At 36.0% G+C, this 14,078-nt stretch overlaps 1 protein-coding gene across 1 annotated transcript in view; it reads left to right on the top strand.

Annotated features, from left to right (window-relative positions):
- Positions 1-14,078, top strand: part of LOC107691607 (protein kinase X-linked) — a 40,625-nt gene that overhangs the window by 14,613 nt on the left and 11,934 nt on the right. The window contains exons 2-5 of the mRNA XM_016490289.1: positions 1,999-2,167; positions 3,001-3,264; positions 7,202-7,321; positions 12,900-12,995. Of these exons, the coding sequence (XP_016345775.1) occupies positions 1,999-2,167; positions 3,001-3,264; positions 7,202-7,321; positions 12,900-12,995 (649 nt within the window). The remainder of the gene's footprint in view (positions 1-1,998; positions 2,168-3,000; positions 3,265-7,201; positions 7,322-12,899; positions 12,996-14,078) is intronic.

Below are 14,078 nucleotides of genomic sequence, written 5' to 3'. Positions count from 1 at the left end.
AGTTCACCCAAAAATTAAAACGTTGTCATCATTTACTCACCCTCATGTCGTTCCAAACCTTTCTCATGTTGAACATAAAAGAAGATATTTTGAAGAATGCTGGAAATCAAACAGTTGAAGGTCCCCATTGACTTCCATAGTATTTCTTTTCCTGCTAAGGAAGTCAATGGGGACCAACATCCCTTTGGTTCTTTAAAATTTCTTCTTTTGTGTTCAACATAAGAAAGAAACTCATACAGGTTTGGAACGACATGAGGGTGAGTATATGATGACAGAATTTTCATTTTCTGGTGAACTATTCTTTTAATTGTATTACATTATTTTTTTTATGTCATGAATATATGCCTAGCTTTTAAAAATGTAAAACTATCATAAAAAATAAATAAAAATTCAATTGATCAATTTAATAAATCTTGCTGAATAAAAGTATTAAGTTAGATTAATTGAAAGTATTAAAAAATAAAGGTAAAATATCTTAATGACCCCAAACCTTTGAACGCTAGTGTAAATCAAAAACCATGATTTATTTTTCTTTCTTTTTTACGATAACATCCATCAAAATGTCATCATGTTGTTTGTTCTGTCTCAGGTGTCTAGGTAAAAAGTCTTTCTCAAGCCAAAGCTAGGTTCAACAAATAAAACACAAGCCTCTCTGCGGTATCTCAGCTCCTTGATCTACTTCATGACCCTTAAACCCAAACAACTGCCACTACTCCACGACTGTGGTTTTTCGTCTCTTGACCCGAGTGCTACACGCAGTGTACACCAACTCCTCACGTACACATTTCTGGGCATGTCTGTTCTTTTTTTTCCCCCATGCTGCTGTAAAGTTGTTTGGTTTATAATCAAGGATTAGTTAAGCATTAAGTGTGAGGCTTAGGTCTAAGAGCATATAATAGGATGTATTGTCCAAATAGCCTGTCAAGTTGTCTCCTGTAGGTATTGACCTCTCAGGCTTGTAACAGCAATCCGGTAAGACTGAGTAGCCTGTAATTTGGTGGGTGGTTCAAGGTGCCCTGCTCTCTCAGCTTGAGAGCTCTCTCTGTCGCCATTGATCATATGTGTGTAACGTAAGATCTATTACCCACTGAAACCCGTGTTCCCGTACAGTAGAAATTAGAGGTTGTCCGATAGTGGATTTTGCCGATAACGATAGCTAGGTTGGACCACACTGGCCGATACCGATTAATTAACCAATTTTAAAACTATCGATACTGAACAAAAACTAAAATAGTGCTTTATTAACAAAAACGGTACTGAACCATACTAGCAGTAGTAGTAAAAAATAATAATAATAGTAAATGTTTAAATTAACACACTCTAACAAGGAACAATACTTACACAGCTTTCATTAATCTTGATGCTACAAATGGACTCTTATTTTAAAGTGTTACCATTTCATTTCAACTGTCATGCTTAAAGATGCACATCTTTAAATATATACACAAAGGTTATAGCATTAAAATTATATACATATGGCTCTCGCACTGTGTAATGACAGCAGACCCTTCTCAGCCGCTCCAGCAATGGACGCAACCCAGAAAACTATCGGCATGGATTTTTGTCGATAACCGATAGTTCCAGCAATCAACTATCGGTGCCGATTAATCGGCAAAACCGATACGTCGGTCGACCTCTAGTAGAAATCAAAGACTTTTTTGAGACGGGTCGTCTTTGAGAGTTTTACTCTCCCAGATCTGAGTGCCATTCATCTGTGGACAACAAATCTCTGTGGAGAGACCAAACACAAACATGCTTCTATATAATAATAGTTAAGAAGTGGGTTAAAGTGGTCATCACAAAATAATTTATAGATTTGATGGTTTCCTTTGGATACTGGGAAGAAAAACTGAGCAAAGATGAATAAATTCACTCCCATTTTTAAGTATGGCTTAGGTGTCTATATATTTTGGGTTCACTGTGGATGAAGAAAATATTTTAACATTGATTTCTACATTGTAGCCGTTCTCCTTATGTCAATATTCCACATTGTTTCAGGTACAGGAACCTTTGGAAGGGTTTTTCTGGTGAAGGATAAAAAGACAAGAGGTTTTTTTGCTCTGAAGGCGATGAAAATCCCAGATGTAATTAGTCTGAAACAGGAGCAGCACGTGCATAATGAGAAAGAGGTTCTGACAGAGGTGAACCATCCTTTCCTTGTCAGACTGTAAGTGAACACTACGCAACCTTAACATATAGGCTACAACAGAAATGAGAACACTGTTTATAGTTATCTCGTAAAAATACAATAGGTTATGGTCTGTATAAACATTTCAGCTCTTTAACCAAAAATATCATTGTTAAATGTTGTTTGACCTTCTACAATCACTCCGGTCAGTTTGAAACTTTGATTTTGTATTTATCTTTGAATTTATTATTAAATATTTTTTAACTATAGATACTAATCTATACTATACCAATGGTTCTCAACTAGGGGGTGTCAAGAAATAAAGATATTTTTATTTTATTTCATTTTACTTTGTTTTACTTTATTTATTTATTTTGAAGAGAGATCACATCTTGAAAAACCTGGATATATGAGGTAGTCAACTTTTAAAAGTATGATTTTTTGGCCCTGGAGAAGTCTAAAAGACTAATACAAACTTATAACTCCATGGGCATTTTTATAATGAATATACATTTTTGTAATTATGCCAAGCTTAAAAATATGTTACCAGGTAAAAACTATTTAAAAAAAACCTTATCCAGTAATTATCTAAAATCTAGGAAAGTCATGGGGCCTTTGAATATATTTATGACGTGGGGCCTTGGAGTCAAAAGGGTTGAGAACCACTGTACTATATCATGATTATTGACATTATGACATGACCTCAGCTTGCTATAGTGTTCCTACTGTAATTATTGGTAGTTTTTTGTGCTTTTGTAACGTAAGTCTTTTAATGTGTAGCCTATTTGTCACAAGCATATAGCAAGTATACATATGTATATGTATTCTATGACCAAATCACATGTAACAAATATAATGTGGAACTTTTTCAGGTTCTGGACGCACCATGATGATCGTTTTCTGTACATGTTGATGGAATATGTGAATGGAGGTGAACTCTTCAGCTATTTACGCAGCCGAGGACGTTTCAGCAACAGCACAGGAATGTTTTATTCAGCTGAAATCGTCTGCGCCATTGAATACCTTCACTCCAAAGAAATTGTCTACAGAGACCTTAAACCAGAGAATATACTGCTGGACAGTGAGGGGCATATTCGATTGACAGATTTCGGGTTCGCTAAAAAGCTCTCTGAAAGGTATGTTGGCAACTGGTTATCTACAAAAAGAACAGTGTAGTTTTCAAAGTCGTGCATGCACACACACACACACAAGTCTCTTATGGTCACCAAAGCTCCATTTATTTGATCAGAAATGCAGTAAAACTTTTTTTGGTTTGTTTTCCACAGCCATTTTTCAAGTCTTCAGTGTCACATGATCGTGTAACCATTTGTGGGTTGACCAGTTTATTTTTTTTTTTTTTTTTTTGGACAATTATCCACAGTGGACAATCATCCAAACAAACATTTACTTATTCATTTATTTTTATTTTTATTTATTTTATTTTTTTATTCATTCATTCATTATCTATTAGCCTAAATCTGTTAAATTGCATGTATTAATTTAGGTACAATTCTGTGCTTATGTACTCAATAAATAATCCAAAACCAAAAGCCAATACAGCGGAGCATTAGAGCTGCAGACAGTTAAGTAGGTTCTCATATTTGGTCTCTAAAAATGGCATTGGTGCATTCGTTCCTGAAACAGTCAACATATGATGAAATTTAACTACAGATATCATACGGTTTTTCTGTTTGTTGTTGATGTCTTCTCAGCTGATGTATTACATTGAAATATAGTCATTTTCATTTAATACACTCCTAGATAGATCTGTTGATTTTGTGAAATCTTTTGAAGTTATTTTTAAGTACATAGACCAGGGAGAGAGAGATAGCTGAGCAGCAGTTATCTGAAGTGTACACCCTTGAAGATTAAAGTTGATTTTAAGATTGGATTAGGCATGCTGCAAATTTTTACCTTCACTCCATGGCATTTTAACATTCCTAGTGTTCTCATTGTCAAATTAAATATAAATCGTTAAACCTGCTTTGAAATTCTGTAGGGGATCAAATTCAGTTCCACAATTCATGGAGTTTTTCAGAATTTTAACTGTGATGTTAGTGAATATATAATGCAGTAACGAACCACCGTCACTCTTCGTCCTTCAGAATATCCAACTGAATGCGTTCATTCACTCATACTGTGTGACTCCCCCTATAAAAGACATGCGATTGCTTCTCTGCAGGTTATTAAAGCTGTCCTAATATGAGTGTCTTTAAAAAAAAGGCTTAGTTTGGCCCCCTAGAGCATCCATCAACCCACCGTTATTAATTCTGAATGAGTGCAACCAATGGACCATGGACCAATTTAAGAGTAACCTTGCTGAAATTGAAAATCCCTCTGGTTGTGCCCCCGATAGTATCAATCAAATACAATAAAAGAACAAGAGATTGTGTGTTTGTATGTGTGTGTATATCCATCTGCAGTGCAGAGTATTGCAGCGCTTTCTCAGAGCAAGCCTTGACCCTTTCTGATGTGTAAGCATGGGTCGTGTTTCTGTTTCTCTGTGCATGAGGAAGGACCCCAGAACGTCGGGGGTCTGACTCTGATGTGCAAGTGACCCACATATAGAAACTGAAAGCAGTGCCCCCAGTCCAATGGAGAAGACAACTGTCCCTGCAAGCAACAGCTTTGGCTTTTCCAGTCTGAGTAGATAGCGTCTGCACAGACTGTCATGTGGCAACAATGCCACCTGGTGGCTATATTTGCATTTGGCTTTATGTTCAGAGATATTTGCTGTTTACTTTGATCAATGGTCATTTGAAGCACCTGTATTGTTAAAATGAGGACAGGATGAGGACTGGAAATCCAGTCCCTTTTTTTATTTTTTATTATTGTATGTGGCATTAGGGCATTTTTTCATCTTATCATCTTGTCAGAATGTCTGCTCAAGATGATGGCTTATTATTGTGTCAGAGTTACTGATGAATTGCAGGGCTCTTATTGTGGTCATGTTTGGGGGTGAAGGAGGGAACTTGTCAAACGTTAGCTGCACAGTTTCAAGTGGCCAATCAAAAAGAAAAAAGAGGAATTCAGAGAAAAGTCACCTTCATCACAACAGCTTTGATGGACGTTGATGTCCTGAAAGTCCTTTTTGAAAATTAAACTATGACTTTTTAGATGTTTACAACGCTTGTTACAGCAATGACAAACTAGTCAGCCGTTACAGCAAAGAGTAACGGTGAAATACAACATAGACAGGCCTACCTTTTCTAGTCAGACATGCAAATACAGCCATGCAGACAAACATATTGTTAAGTGAGTCATCAGTTGTGCTTATATTAATAACAGGATCTGATCTTGATAACCGGATCAGTTTCTTCGCTGCTCCTATTAGTATGCAGTCTGATATAATTAGAGCAAACATAAATCATCAGAGCCAATCGAAAATCACATCACACCAAACCTCTCTCACAGTTCATTGGAATGCTGTTGTGAGCTGACACTGAGAGGCTTCAGTTAACACAAGGGAGACTAATCCTCTCTATTACAGAGAGAAGAACTAAAACCAGACAGCTGAGCACAGAAAGAGACTGAAATAGAGAGCAAGAAAAGAAGGAATATAAATACTGTGAGAGACATGCACGCAAGCTATTCCAGACCCCCTTACGTGTAAGTTTGCTATCACCATGGCAGTATTATGATAGTATCAGCAGTAATATGGCCCAGTGAGGTTATATTGAGAATAGAAGAGGGCCAAGCACTGAACCCTGAGGTACCTCGGTTCTGTGATGATTTAGACACAACTTGAAAAACAAAACACATATTATGTTAATGTTGAATAAAATATTAAATAAAATTAATCAATGTTGTTGCTCCCATATTAAAAATGTTTGAACTAAAATGTAAATATAATGTACAAGTGACAAGTTCATAACTCTGGACTTTGCATTAATTTAGAAAATCAATATTGTTTTAGTATGTTATTATTGGCCCAGTTAAAAAGTGATATACTCTCATACTTATATAATGTACTTTGTCCTAAAAAAGGTTGAAGACCCAGGAGCTAGAACAATCAGAAGGTCGAGCTAAAGATCTACTAAAACCGCAAAATGTTTCTGTGAGAAGTCTACAGTATAGCTTTTATGTTACTCATCATTTCCTTATATTGAGATACTGGTATTGACAGGAAATCAGATCAGCATCTCAAACCAAAAAAAAAAAAAAGTCTCATTTACATATATCTTCTCCTTTCATTATTGACATTCTGGTATCAACAGATACAATCATATAATTATGTTACAAAACCATGTCCAGATAGAGAAGCAAAGGGCAGCGGTTTGCTAAAGGACAGGTCAACAGACTAATTTATCGACCAGACCCATGGCCCCAAACAAACACAGTTTTGTCATTTCACCCCATGGAGCTGCAGCTACTCTGTGTAATCAGAAACCCTCTACTACAGTGTAGTGGGCTTTCACCCTAGCTTCTAGCTCAATATACAGTTACGCTTATAGTTTCCTTGGCTTGAAGTGGATATGTCTCTGCCTTACACCAGCCAATACAATCCGGTCCAGATAGCCAGCTGTCACAAGGTGTACTGTAATTACACCCCTCTGTGTGCTATCTAAACAGTCACTGTAGTAGATGGGCTATGTTACACTGTGGTTATATATCCATTTTTACTTTGTTAAATATATAGCCAACACAAATCAATATTTCATGTCCATTTATTTATTTATGTATGGTAATTGGGTTTGGCTTCCAACAATTTTCAAAATATATTCTCATTTGTGTTCTGCAGATAAACGAAAGACATACAGGTTTGAAACAACATGAGTGTGTGTGAATGATGACCATTTTCATTTTTGGGTGAACTATCACTTTAAGTCTTAATTTGGAAAGCTTCAAAAATTCAAAGATTAATTTACTGGCTGAGAAAAAGTACAGAATCCTACATGTGTGTTCTTTATTTATGTCATTTATGTTTATATCATTTATTTTCATCATCTTAAAACATTCCATTTATTTCCAGTTATAAATCAGATTTTGATCCCAGTGGTCTAAGAATTTGGGACCCTGTGGGATTTCTCTCTCTTTCTGTCCATCACTATTTTATTCTCTCTTTCTTTTCAGGACATGGACTCTATGTGGTACTCCTGAGTATTTAGCTCCAGAAGTGATCCAAAGTAAAGGTCACGGGCAAGCCGTGGACTGGTGGGCTTTGGGTGTTCTCATCTTTGAAATGCTTGCAGGGTAAGACGGCACTATGATCACCTCCTAAACATTTTACACCAGGGATTTCAACCAGGAATCTGTGTAGCCCTGGTAGTTTGTAATTTACTTCAGGGACTCCACAGAGATGTATAAAGCAGACCTGAATGAAATTTTATGACATATATTAATAGTGATTTAAAGGAAAATTAGCTAATGACCTGATAAGCATTGTATATTGGAATAATGTTATTACAAAGTTTTACCAATAATATCTATATTTGGTTACACTTTATTTTAAGGTGTCCGTGTCACAGTGTAATTATTCATTTAAAGGGTTAGTTCACCCAAAAATGATTACTCACCCTCATGTCGTTCCAAATCCGTAAAACCTTCGTTCATCTTCAGAACACAAATTAAGATATTTTTGATGGAATCTGAGAGCTCTCTGACCCTCCATAGACAGCAATGATATTACCACGATCAACGCACAGAAACATAGCAAGGACATAGGTAAAACAGTCCATGTGACATCAGGGGTTCAACCGTAATTTTCCGAAGCTACGAGAATACTTGGCATTAAAGTATTTTTACTTTTAATAATTAATACAAATGCATGTAATACAACGATGTACTTAAGCAAAGACAATAGAATAAAGGGACTTTGACTTAAGTCCTACTTAAGTGGGTAAAATAAATTGCCTTTAATGTTAATTTAAACTGTAATAATATTTCATTTAAAGGGTTAGTTCACCCAAAAATGATTACTCACCCTCATGTCGTTCCAAATCCGTAAAACCTTCGTTCATCTTCAGAACACAAATTAAGATATTTTTGATGGAATCTGAGAGCTCTCTGACCCTCCATAGACAGCAATGATATTACCATGATCAACGCACAGAAACATAGCAAGGACATAGATAAAACAGTCCATGTGACATCAGGGGTTCAACCGTAATTTTCCGAAGCTACGAGAATACTTTTTGTGCGCAAAGAAAACAATAATAACATAATTTATTCAGCAATTCTTCTCCCCGAGTTACCGTCTTCTGCCATTTTGGAGAGTACCCCAGAATGTAATCAACGTAATGAGCATTGTTTACGTTCGGCATGCGCATGCTTTCGCTGAACGTAATCAGCGTTGTTTATGTTCAATAGACCGTGCGCGCATGCTGAATTTAAACAATGCTCATTACGCTGGGTACTCTCCAAAATGGCGGAAGACTGTAACTCTGGGAGAAGAACTGCTGAATAAATAATGTTGTTATTGTTTTCTTTGCGCACAAAAAGTATTCTCGTAGGTTTGGAAAATTACGGTTGAACCCCTGATGTCACATGGACTATTTTACCGATGTCCTTGTTACGTTTCTGTGCGTTTATCGTGGTAATAGCATTGCTGGAGGGTCAGAGAGCTCTCAGATTCCATCAAAAATATCTCAGTTGGTGTCCGGAAGATGAACGAAGGTCTTACGGATTTGGAACGACATGAGGGTGAGAAATTAATGACAGAATTTTCATTTTTGGGTGAACTATCCCTTTAAGTACTGAGTAATATTAATTAACTACATGTATATAGTTAGGGTTAGTTATTAGGGTTTGGTTTAGGGTTACTTGCATGCAATTATGCATCATTTATTGTTATTATAATAGTAAGCACATGTAACATTTAACAGGGACACCTTAAAATAAAGTGTCACCCTATATTTTTATTGTTGGGAGTGACTGGGTTTGTTAAGTCAAACCCCTGATTTACAGCAAAACAACTCAGTAATTGAATTTCCATCTTTTAAAAATTCATCACATGTGCGTGACTTTCACGTGTTTGTGAGAAGAAAAAAAATCCTATTTTGTGACAACTATTTTCCATGTATAAGTTAACTGCCCTTAAGCTAATGGTTACTTGACCAAAACCAGTCATGAATAAAATACATGATGAAAAACAACACTTGCTATTTCATCCTGTATGGCTCAGACTGTATTTGTACTGGCTTGTGGTCAGGAAAAATCAGCTATTGTCAAAGATACACCACTAGAGGGCAGCAGTGGACTATTAGACACTGAGTTCTGCCAAAGGCCCAAACCACTATGTGCATGTCTCAAAGCAGATGGCCTCTTTCAGTGCTGCCTTGATATTTATCCTTATTTGCCTAGATGTTTATCCTCGCAGCCTACAGTTAGTGTGCACAAACTGGCATATTTAATATGCACACAGATATTCTGCTCATATTTACAGTATCTCAGGGGGCAGATGCATTTCTTGGAATATAACTTGTTTACAAAAAGATTACATCCAGATTAAATTCTCATTACCAACACATGTGGGCATAAATGTGTGGTAGAACAGCATGCAAAATTTGTAGATAAATTTTGTACAAATTATATAAAATTATATATTATATTTTTATTTCTTTTGGCATAATATCTGTCTTGCAAAAGTAAATGTGTTAATTTTGTCACATGGACTCCAAAGCCGGTGTGAAACTAAACTTCTTCTCTCCTGGTATAAGTTTGGATGCTTTAGTGTATATCCCGTCCAAACTGCTCCATTCTCCCACCTCTAAATCTGCCCTAGAGCAGGCTCTTGTGTAGAGGAAAAATTGACCCACCCTCTTCATTCATCCCAGACTTCTTTTGAAGTGTTGGCTCCTGCATGTGAGTGAGAGAAAATGACCTGGTCCCTTATTTTTTCAAGAGACAGGCAAATGGACATACAGTGCCCTCCATAAGTATTGGAACAGTAAAGACAAAATTGCTCTGTTTGCTGTGGAGTCAAGACATTTGCAAATATGATTAAAAGATGGATATGAGACAAAACTACAGAATGTCACATTTTATTATTAGCTGTTTCAACACACACGTTTTACCAAATAAAAAGGACAGCACTTTTAGAGTTTATCCCACTATTTGATGTGAGCATAAGTATTGGAACAGTTGAACCTAAGGCAGATGTAAAAGATTAAAAGCTAATATTTAGTTGTAGATCCCTTGCGTGCAATCAGAACAGTGAGTCTGCGGCAACCCATAGACATCACCAGACTCTTGGTCTTATCCTTTGAAATGCTTTTCCCAGCCTTTAATGCAGCCAATACCAACTGTTGCTTGTTTTGGGGAGTTTCTGCCTTTAGTCTCCTCTTCAGCTGGTGAAGTTAATGTTCAATCGGATTTAAATCTGGATATTGATTTGGGCAATCTAAGACTTTACATTTCTTTACCCTGATAAACTGATTTTAAACCCAACTTGTCTGCCAGAATAATGTCTTTCTTAGCAAATATCATAATTTAATCAGTTTACAGTCTTAGTTATAATACAATATTTACTTCAAGAGTTCAAGAGCACACTTTTTTTTTAATATTTTTCTCAGTGTAATCTTAGCGACACCTGTGCTCTTATGTAAAAGTTTCAGTTTCATAGTTCTCCTTTTTTACCGTGTCACCGGTCACTGCTTACAGTAACACTATAGAGACTAATATGTCTCTTCTGCTCACTTTCTCCTTCTCTCCATCTCTCTTTTCCATCACCCACAAGAAGGAATAGCTGCAAGTTCTGCTCTCCTGGCTTCTCTCTCTGTTTATGGTTTCCACACTCAGTCAGTACTGTCAGTCCTGGTCAATCCATTATGTGGAACCACCTTATTTTACTTCTTTCAGAAGGCTGGAGCCTTAATCTCATTCCAAACCTTTCTTTATTCAGTCAAACACAAAAGTAGATGTTTATTATGTTCTTTTCCATTCAGTGAAAGTTTATGGTGACCAGACACTCTCCGGCACCATAAAAAAATCAATCAATCATAACAGTAATGTATATGGCCGAAATATGTGTATGGCTTTTATTTGTCAATAATTAATGGTACATGGTTGGTCAAACCCATGTGAATGAAAATTTCCCCAAAAATGAAAATTTGCAGAAAATGTACTCCCCTTCAGGCCATCCAAGGTATAGATGAACTTGTTTCGTCATTGGAACAGTCTTGAAGAAATAATTTGGAGAGAAAAAAAAAAAAAACAATACATTACCTGTTCACCAATTGATCCTCTGCGGTGAATGGGTGCCATCAGAATGATAGTCCGAACAACTGATAAAAATATTACAGTAATCCACAGTCCATCAGTTAACATCTTGTGAAGTGAAAAGCTGCTTATTTGTAAGAAAAAAACATTACTTTAGTAACTCTAAAAGTCCTTTATCCATAATATTGCTTTCTCTAGTGACAAAAAGTCAACTTGTCTGAATCAGGTGAGAAATATGCACAGATCAAGCACCATTTACAAGTGAAAACAGTCCAAATCTGTTATAAACAAATATGTTGGTGGATTTTGATGTGAGAGGACAAAAAGGGATGGACTTCTTCACTGTAGTAAGTGTTATTATGGATTATGCATATGTACTCATATTTTGGCCAGAAGCAATGGTTTAAAGTTAAAATGCCCTAATGATGAATTTGTTTATTACAAACACACAGCTTTTTGCTTCACAAGACTTCAACTGATGGATTGGCGTCGTGTGGATTACTTGTAGATTATTGTGATGTTTTTATCAGCTGTTTGGACTCTCATTCCGATGGCACCCATTCACTGCAGAGGATCCATTGGTGAGCAAGTGATGTAATGTTAAATCTCTCCAAATTTGTTCCAGTGAAGAAACAAACTCATCTCCATCTTGGATAGCCTGAGGGTGAGTACTTTTCCAGCAAATTTTCATTTTTGGGTGAACTATTTCTTTAAATAATATGTTACTGCGGCCATTCTGGTTAATACTCTTTTAAGCCGTCTCACATTTGTCCTCCCTGTTGTGCAACTCTGCGGTAATGGCTTGTTCAGTGTCAATCACTGCAGGGTCTTTCACTCTGTATTTTGCTGCTGATGTATGTCTCGTCATCTCATCTTTGCTGTTGACACTTGAGTTCCGTCACTGTCAGTGATCTGTGCCCTCATGAGACTTCAGGTGGTCGCCTAGTAACAGGCTCATTAGCATGTCTCACCTCATCTGTCCCTCATATTCAGCGGCTCTTTTCAGTGCCAGCTGGATGCAGGCATTAAACACAAGCTCATTGAGAGTGCAAGGATGTTTGATGGCATGTTGGTCGAGGCTGGAATTCTGTAATGGAGGAGTAATGGATTACACAGTATGAGCTGGAGAATCAGTCTACCAGACATTAGAGAACACGCATCACATGGACAAAAAGCATTATACTGAGACACAGTAAACAGTAGTCATTTGAGGCCTAAATGGCACCTTCATCCCTTGCAGTCCTCCTCCAGTGGTGCAGACCAGGGATGCATCTGTGAAATGTACACCTAAAAGTGATGCTAAATACAAAAGAATGATCTAAAAAAAATGATCTGTTATTGAATTATTATGAGTCAGTATTAAATTTGCATATTTCGTATATTGAGTCGAATATTGATATATGAATAATTGCAGAGGTTTTTATTGGACTAAACTGACAGGACTAAAGACTAAGCCGAAGATAAAGTCTGTGCATTCGTTTTTGGCATTTCAGCAGAACATTATTGAATTCGAATAAAGGACACTAGTAAATATCTTTAAGGCTTTTCCTGCTCAGTGTCATTCTGACAAATTAATTGGTCGTTTTTTCATTTAAATTTTTTTTTTCCTTAGGTATCCACCATTTTTTGATGATAATCCCTTTGGCATCTACCAGAAGATCCTGTCCGGAAAGCTGGAGTTTCCACGGCATCTGGATTTCTATGTAAAGTGAGTTTGATAAAGAAAACACAACCGAATGAAACATGCCATATTTATAGCATACATAAAACACAATGTGTAGTGAAATCATGTCAGCATCAACATGAAATATTGTTTGATCTCAAACTTATGTGTGTGGGGGGAAAAGCACAAGCATGTTTATTGCTAGCTAAGTAATAAAAGTCGTTTTTTTTTTTTATTGAAATAAATCTGGTGGGAAAAACAAGACATTTAATTTTGTTTTTTTTTTATTAAAAAAAATATTAAGTGAAAAATTATATAACTAAAACTTGAAAAGATTAAATGAAAATTAGAAATGTTACTGAAATAATATAAGTTGAAGTGCTAAAATTGCTCAAATTGAAATAAAAATAAACTAAATTGATATATTAAAGAAGATTTAATAAAAATGACAAAAGCATATAACACTTACTAAAACTAACTGAAAATATAAAAATAAAAGATTGTTCAAATTATTAATAAATACTATTATATTATGTAAATAATTGTAAAATAACACCGTTAAAAACAAAATACAGTAAGTTTAGTCTACTTTTTTTTAATCATTTTTATCATCCCTCCTGCAAAAATACATTAAATATACAGACATATATGTCCCTGAGCATCAGTAATGACTATTTGAATGCCTCCACAACAAAAGCATCTTAAATACAGTAAAAACATTTGTTAATATGGTACTCTACACGTTATATCAAACTTTTACATACATTTTTATTTTCAGTAATAACAGGGTGTCCTTGCTGCATCTCTATAACCAGAAAGGGGTCTTTGACATGAAAAAGTTGAAGACCCCTGTTTTAGAGAGTTCATAGTTAGAAGAGAGATGCTCTCACAGTTATACATGCATTTACATGTGCACGCTAGTGCTGTGTTCAAAATATCGATACGACGATGTATCGTCACAGAGATTTGACGATACGAGTATCGATACAGATGGCCCTGTATCGATATTGTGGCACGTGTGCAGCAGTGGACCGCGCTTAATTTTACAATGTTTAAAATGGAGTAGAAAAGTGCGAGGTTTCTAAAAAAGAATGAATAGAGCATCTGTTAATAATCTGGCCGCAGAGG

This window comes from Sinocyclocheilus anshuiensis, unplaced genomic scaffold (assembly GCF_001515605.1).
Source record: "Sinocyclocheilus anshuiensis isolate Anshui unplaced genomic scaffold, SAMN03320099.WGS_v1.1 scaffold442, whole genome shotgun sequence".
NCBI classification, from domain to species: domain Eukaryota; kingdom Metazoa; phylum Chordata; class Actinopteri; order Cypriniformes; family Cyprinidae; genus Sinocyclocheilus; species Sinocyclocheilus anshuiensis.
The sequence above is the reverse complement of the archived record's forward strand: the minus strand, read 5'-3'. Positions and strand labels throughout refer to the sequence as shown.